Raw genomic sequence first — 8,255 nt, 5'->3', positions numbered from 1 at the left:
TATATATATATATATATATATATATTAGTGGTTGACCGATATTGTTTTTTTTGACTGCCGATATCTTGGAAAGCAGGGTGGCCGATATAAAGCCGATATAATTTTATTTATTTTAAATAATATTTAAGAAATTTGAAATCATTTGAAAATTGATTAAAAAATAAATGTGTTAAATAAACTTATTTATACTTTAGATGACAAAGTATTTTTCACAAATAAATAAATATTTAATAAAAATATAATTAAAAAGGAAGTAAACACTGTAACCAACTGTAAGGGGACTCAGTATTCTGGGAAGTTTGTGTGCATTATTCATATTTTTTCAAATAAAGCCAAGGTAACACTCATTTTACATACAGCACACAGTGAAAATGGCATGAATATGACATTGGGCAAACGCATAAAATGCAGCATAATTTAAAATCACGAGTTTAAAGTTTGTCGATCGCACGTCTCAGTGAAGCTGAACTCTCCTCCTGTCCGCATTCAATTCACACGGACCAACCGTCACGCAGAGAACGCACGCGATCATGCAGGTCACATGCACACTTCACAAGATCTCAAAACTGGATCTGACTAAGTTTGCAAGGTTTCTGAAATTAGATGTTTATTAGACATTCAAAGATTTGTTTAAATGATATAAATGCGTATTTGCTGAATGCTGACAGCAAACAAGAAAGTATTATAATGTTTGCCTTTCTATTACAAATAATATAAAAGCAATCATTATAAGCCTTTTTGTATACAATAATTCCTTTGTTTAACCGTTCTGATTATTAGACAGACTTCTATCCGTATTTAGACAGAACTGTTAACGACAACAGCGAACAAGAGGGAGAATGTGAGCACTGTGTGCTCAGGCGCTGCCATTCTCAGCACCGTCAAAATAAAAGTCCGTCGCACCGTCAAAATAGTCCCACCTTGATGCGTATCAGCCAAACAGGAAAACTTATCGGCCGATGCCGATAATTTAAAAATGCCAAATATCGGCCGATATATCGGTCAACCACTAATATATATGAAAACACAAGTAGATGTGAGATATGACTGTACAGTGCATGCATAATTATGCAAGTTGATATTCTGATCATATTTTTTTCTCTAAGCACATTTGACAAATTCCAAACCACATCAATCTTAATAAATACTAATAATTTTGTATTCAATCATTTATAAGTGACACATAATTGTCCATGAAGGCTGGAAGTGAAAAACTCCTTATAATCAGGTGTGCATAATTATCAAGCAGGTTTTCTTAAACAGATAAAATGAGCCAAAAAATAGATTTAACTCAGACTGAAAAGTCAAAAATTATTAAAATTAAAAATGATTAAATTATTAAATGCCAATGAGAAATTCAAAACGAACGCAATACAGAAATTGCAAAGTTAAGGAATCGCCTTTTATTTATGAAAAAATAAAAATGATTATTTATATATAAATATCATAATATGAAATCTGAAATTAATAGTACAAGCCATATCTATGCTAGCAAACACCACTAACAATAGGTAGGCCAAATGTAGGCTGAATTCTTGTGTAAAAACTGTCATCTGAGCTCATTTCCAAGTAAATAAAAATCAGCTCTGCACACAGAGAAGGATCCATTAAACAGCAACAATACAGACTAACTAAAGTTGAAAAAGTGAAAAAGCATAATAGGACCCCTTTAAGAGCCTCATTAAGAGGAGAGTCTCGTTAAGCAGTTTAATATATTCATTAATACACATGGTGTTTTTAATGAGTCAGAGATGATTAAAAGCTTACAATGTTTCAATTACAGCAGCCACAGAAAAGCTGCAAGGCACTGCACACACCAGTGCATCATGTAGTGCTATTCAAGAGCGAAGTCGCAGAAGCTGCAGCCACACGGTAAAAAAAAAAAGTGCATATATTGTAGATGAGTTTGCAGCTTTTGAATTGTCTGATGAGAAAGAAAAACATAATGTGGTGGTGTTCTCACTGACTGCATGCAACCATGAACAAAGCATAATGCGCTACCCGATTCATGAAAGATTCGCTCAAATGAGGCAGTTCATATTAATGAATTAGTTTAATCGTTTAGCAGAGGTCTAAATCAGTCAAACACTTGAAGGAGTACTTCAGCCAAAAACGAAAACTAGCTGAAAAATGTACTCACCCTCAGGCCATCCAAGATGTAGATGAGTTTGTTTCTTCATGGGAACAGATTTGGAGAAATTTCACAAATGAATCCTCTGCAGTGAATGGGTGCCGTCAGAATGAGAGTCCAAACAGCTGATAAAAAACATCACAATAATCCACACCACTCAAGTCCATCATTTAAAATCTTGTGAAGCGAAAACTTAAAACCGTTGCTTCTGTTCTCTATCCATAATATTGCTTTCTGAATTAGGAGAGAAATATGCACAGTTCAAGCACTATATAAAAATTGGTGAAAACAGTCCAAAAGTGTTCTGAACAAACATGCCGGTGGATTTTCATGTGGAATTTTTCACTGAAGAAATTATTATGGTTTATGGGCTTGTATTTTAGCCAGAAGCAATGGGTTAAAGTAAAAACGCCTTAATGTTGGATTTGTTTCTTACAAACATGCAGCTTTTCCCTTTACAAGCTGTTATCTGATGGATTGGAGTGGTGTGGATTATTGTGATGTTTTTTATCAGCTGTTTGGACTCTCATTCTGACGGCACCCATTCACTGTAGAGGATCTATTGGTGAACAAGTGATGTAATGATAAATGTTCTAATGATGAAACATACTCGCCTACATCTTGGATGGCCTGAGGGTGAGTATATTTTTAGCTAATTTTAATTTTTTGGCTAAACAATTCCTTTAAATCTACTCAAGATTACTCACTCACTGGACCGCAGGTTATTATACGTTACTGTACATCCAAACAGCATCCTAACCGATTTTCCTAACCCTAGGAGGAAAATGCGGCAGAGTTATCGGCGTCAAATATCGGCAGGAGTCCTGTCTCCGAGATAAATCCCGGCGGGATAATGACTCAGATGCGAGCTGTCACGGGAACAGTCAGATCCATAAGTGTATTAGCAGAGCAGTGGGAATTGTCATTAGACTGATGACTTACAATACCACCTCCAGTTTAACAAAACAAGACAAAAAATAACTAGCACAGCCAGCAGGACTGATGTTAACTGCGCAATTATGTTTAAATGCTCCCTTTATTTCATTACCTACAGTTAGTGTCTAAAATTTAAATGACCGAGGGGGGTTAAATATACTCCTTTAGTTCTGTAGGGATCTAAAAGTTCTCGCTGAAATTGCAAACAGTCAGGTGAGGAATGAACAAGCCCGCATGGAATCGGCAGAATCGGAAAGCCCATCATTTACATCATTCTGCATGTCTCAGAACTAGTGATGTGATGCGACAAAACTAGAAAACTTTCGTTGTCATCAACAAAGCTGTCCAGACTTCACGCATGCGAATCGGGAAGCATTACAGCTTTGTCACGTCATCTCGCAGACGACACTCCGTAAGATGACGGCCATACTAACCACAGCGACAGGACCCCAGCTCCTGTTGTACGAGCTCCAGTTTGGTTTGGCAGCGATGGCATCGCCGACGGTTCTTCTGCTTGGGAACTCGTGGAGAATCTTCAGAACATGAGGCCTCTCCCACACGAACACGCTTCTCCGGAGACGACTCGCTCTCCGAACCTGAGGCTGAAAACACAAACACGCACTTTTCAATGCTTTTGCAGTTGCAAGTGCATCGCTGTTTGAGGTTTGAAGGATGTAGGCCTTGCTAGGTGCATGCCAAGTCGGATGCTAAGGTGTTGCCACTCAGTAAGCAAGACCTTATATGAGTTTATGAATATATAAGTTAATATGAGTTTTTCAGGTCTATTTAATGTAATCACTTTGGGATGTTTGATCGGCCGCCTCTAAAAAGGCAGATCTCAAAAAACCTGATGACGTGCCTGGCTTGAGAGATTTGGCGTGACATGCAGCGGCTCTCTGTCCGGCGCGGGTGAAATAATTATAATGCTGAAGGTGAGGTACAATTCATATTTCTTCATTAATTAACTTCTAAAGTAATTTGAAAACTTTCTGTAAGACATAATTTCACAAACAGCGCGAGTGAATGACTGCGCACGCTCTCACTTTCAAAATGCGCAAATGGCTTCAAATCACATTGCATCTGCACTATAAGACAGCTGCATATATATTTTTGAACAATCTCTAAAAAATGCTCCCCTCCACCCCTCAAATAAAAAATAAAAAAACCCTCTCACAAGAGTCACCTATAAGAGGGAAATCCCCCCCCATTTTCAAAAATGAAATACAGGCCCTGAATAAATGTCTAAAAATCCTGATTGGAGTATTACTATAAATAATTCTACATGATAAAAATAAGGCTTTAAAAAGATCGGTGATCGTATCGGCAGATACTGCTTCCTGTAATCGGCCTCAAAAATCCTGATCCGAGCACCCCTAACTGTTTGGTTACCATTTCCATTTAACATGTTTTTAATTGTTCTTTTTCCCTCAGCAGAAGAAAGAAACTGATAGAGGTTTGGAAGATTATCACTTTAAGTAATAAATGATGCACAAATTAATTAAACACTACATAATATTCACTGTATGAATTAAATACATGATTCTTGTTAAAGCTACAGGAGCTATTCAGTCAAGAGCAGTGAGTCATTCTCTCTTTTATATTTGTTGCATGATTAGCATTAACAACACAGACAGCAGCAGGTAAATCAGGCTGCTGTCCCTTTAAGATGTAATATACTGATACACATCAAATTTGACATATCCAACCATGTTTATGTGAATACTGACAAAGACGGGCATTTTGACAATTTTGTTTGTATTTAACCGTTTAAACACAAAAGAGAACTAAATTTGTGATCGCATGCTGTCTGAGAGATGGCTTTCTGTGTGTGTGTGTGTGTGTGTGTGTGTGTGTATATATATATATATATATATATACATACATACATACACACACATACCATATCACAGATCCACCCAGTCTTATGAAATGGGTATAATGTGGAGCCACTGCAAAGGGATGTCAGAGTCGGCAGAAAGTTTGCAAATACACTAGACAGCAGCATGGTTTGACCAGAGCTTCAACTCTATTGATTTAGCTCCCTCTGACCTTGGTTAGTCAGTGTAAACCAGAGCTTTCAGTGGTTTTACAACTTTAAAACTGTTCTTTCTTGTGGGTGGAGAGGTGGTAAGGAATGTGTAAAGTAATGATGCATCACATTTCTACATTGACTCCAAAAAAATATATCTTGACAAATGGATTTTTAAATTAACTGAATTATGTTCTCTAAAAAAAATAGTAGGACAAATGGTACAACAAAACATTCCAGATGAAGATAACTTTTGTGCAGTTTGTAACACCTGATTACCTTCAAACAGCTGCTTTGAGTCTTTATAACCACATTTGTATGCTGCTGTACATTTACAACTCAGTTCCTCAGCGGTGTGATGTGCTAGACTATTAAAAGCTGTCAGACACACACATACACAAGAGCGGTGGTGAGGTGTACCTGAGTCGCAGGGTCGTTTTGTAGGAGCGGATAGCGTGCCGCGAGCTGTGTCTGTACTGGAGACTTCTGGGAGAGAGAGAATGATAGAATATTTAAATTTGTGCATTTGGCAAACGCATTTATCCGAAGCGACGTACATTGCATTTATCAGTTCATGCATTCCCTGGAAATCAAACCCATGACCTTGGCGTTGCTATTTTGGAGCGTTTTACCCACCGTTTGAGAACCCACTAGTCTACATCTCTAAGGTTTCAGACTTTCTGGTTGTCCTCAACTCATATTTTAGCATTTGACATTCCCAAAAGTTAATAAACAAACACGTTATAATACGCTCGTGGATCTTTTTCATCTGCAGTATTAGGTGTCAGTGGTCTATCATTCTCTATGACTGCTGTGTGATATTAAAATGATTAGAGCCCATCTGAGACTAGATGCGATGAGCGCTGAAATATAATCTCCTTTATTAGAAGACAGAATATGTGTGTCCTCACCGTCCTGTGCAGGAAGAGGCGTGGCTTCTGTCGAGGGCTCTTCAGAGCTGGCTGGCTTTGAGGACAGGGTTTGGCTACTGCTGCTGCTCGTCTCGTTACAGAAGACTGCTGATTGGCTATTGCTTGAGCTGGGGGCGGGCTCTGGAGTGCAGTCCTCATCTGGCTGTTTCTTTTGTATGTCTGATGGAGACAAACAGAAAGCGTGAGTCTCTCAGACACACTGAATCAAGTATAATCGTAATTATATAGACCATGTGATGAAAGTATCTTACCAGCAAAACATTTGGAGCAAAGGTTCATGGTTTTGCTGGACCTGGAAAGAGAAAAGAAGACAAAAGGAAATATTCTTTTTAATATCTGTATAGAGGAAATGTACATCTCTTTGACCATCATAACACCAAACCATCTTAACACCAAAATATTAGTAGTTGAATCCAATACTAATGATGTTTCACGATTCTTGATACAGATTTTAATACCACAGCAAAACCTAATGTGCTGTGGAATTCCTTTATTTAGAAAACTAACATATTTAAGTGAATTGGATTCAGAAATATTGATTCTGAACCGATTCATTTGACTCACAGAAAAGACCTCAAAAAGTCGCGAAAGAACAATAAGCTCACACAACAAACAACACTATGGCATGCGGTCAAGTTTTACTCTACACAAGAGCAATCCCTATTTAATGAGATATTTTAGTGGGGACATTTGAAAAACAAATCTAAATTGTTTGCAGTGTGAACAAAGCCTCAGACGCCTCTTTAGTGGAGAGCTCTTCACTGTTCTTTACCTGCAGGCTGAGGGTGGTGACATATCATGTTTATTTACACACACGCAAACAGCTATTGCACTTCCTGCATGTGCCTCAAAAGTCTCTCTCAGAATGACACAGGTGAGCAATGAAAACAACATCAACAGACCTTCTTCAGCACAATCAAGAGCAATCATAATCAGTGCCCAATCAAGGAGGTGGAAGGAAGCATGGGGAGAGAGCAGGACATTGTGGGTAGGAATAATGCATATTAAGAAGATGAGCATGAAGAGCACATCACTACATGAACACACCGAAGGAGTAGCCATGCGTGTATGAGCAATAAAAATGTGTTATTGACAGTGCTGCTGATTGAGTAACATATATGATGGTTGTCCTTAAAATAAGCTGAAATGGTTAAATCTGTCAAAACACAACAGGTGCCTCCTGAGCAGTATGACTGGCTGATCCATGCTATAATGCCCACCTACATTTAGTCATTTTGCCGACGCTTTTATCCAAAGCGTACACCTACTGAAACTCATCCACAAATCAGCTCAAATAGATCACACTTGTGGAAGAATCAAGTAATTACAGAATAAACAACTAAACCAATTCAACTCGTCACCACCACTTTCGGTCAAATCCAAAATGTAACGAACATAAGAACCAGTGAATGGGTTCATTTTGAGCAGCCATTTGGAATGATTAAATAAAGCAACACTCCATACTTGCGACTTTCATTACCCTTGCAATGTTTACCAAGGATTTGCTGGCTAATGATCTAAAAAGAAGGTGATTATCAGTAATTAAAGCTATATAATGAAAGCTAGTAGTAACAAAAAAGATACTTGCTACTAAATTATGTAGCTATTGAGTAAATGATTGCATAAAAAGCAAGTAAAAAAGTTTTTTTAAATAGATAAAAAAGTATCTTATGTTAGCAAAATTAATTGTAAAATTTGTAAATGATAGCATAAAAGTAGGGGTGCTCCAATCATGATTTTTGAGGGCGATCACCGATCGCCGATCACAGAAAGCATTATCTGTCGATACCGATCACCGATACCAATCTTTTTAAAGCCTTCTTTTTATAATTTATAACTATTTATAGTGATACTTCAATCAGGATTTTTAGACATTTCACAAATCTTTCACGGACATGTTTAAACACAATAAATATAAGCAATAGGGATATGCGGGTCTAGTCGACTAAACGGTACAGCTCCTACTAGTCGAAACTGAAAACAATAGTCGATTACACGACAGAAAAAAAAAGGAAATAAAAACCTTGATTTTATCATTCAAATTACCGTCATTTTAACATTGCATTTAAAACATTTTAAATAACAAGTTAAAATAAAACGTTTGAAAAATAATACATTATTTGTAAAAGTTTATCTGGGCGGAAACAACATTTTTACCTCAGACCTCACATGCGTTTTCTTCGTGTCAGTTGCGGCGAGTTCAAAAATGACCATGCGAAAGACGAGA

At 37.4% G+C, this 8,255-nt stretch overlaps 1 protein-coding gene across 3 annotated transcripts in view; it reads right to left on the bottom strand.

The window, feature by feature from the left end:
- Positions 1-8,255, bottom strand: part of zfand3 (zinc finger, AN1-type domain 3) — a 20,672-nt gene that overhangs the window by 3,324 nt on the left and 9,093 nt on the right. For 2 of the 3 annotated variants that reach the window (XM_016533615.1, XM_016533617.1), the window contains exons 2-5: positions 6,280-6,320; positions 6,008-6,187; positions 5,517-5,582; positions 3,502-3,669 (exon numbers count right to left, since the gene is read on the bottom strand). In XM_016533615.1, coding sequence (XP_016389101.1) covers positions 3,502-3,669; positions 5,517-5,582; positions 6,008-6,187; positions 6,280-6,320 — 455 coding nt within the window. The remainder of the gene's footprint in view (positions 1-3,501; positions 3,670-5,516; positions 5,583-6,007; positions 6,188-6,279; positions 6,321-8,255) is intronic. The other variant, XM_016533616.1, reaches the window with a different exon arrangement.

This window comes from Sinocyclocheilus rhinocerous, unplaced genomic scaffold, assembly GCF_001515625.1.
Source record: "Sinocyclocheilus rhinocerous isolate Xijiao unplaced genomic scaffold, SAMN03320098_v1.1 scaffold304, whole genome shotgun sequence".
In the NCBI taxonomy this organism is placed as follows: Eukaryota; Metazoa; Chordata; class Actinopteri; order Cypriniformes; family Cyprinidae; genus Sinocyclocheilus; species Sinocyclocheilus rhinocerous.
Note: the sequence above shows the minus strand (reverse complement) of the source record. Positions and strands in the feature narration are given on the sequence as shown.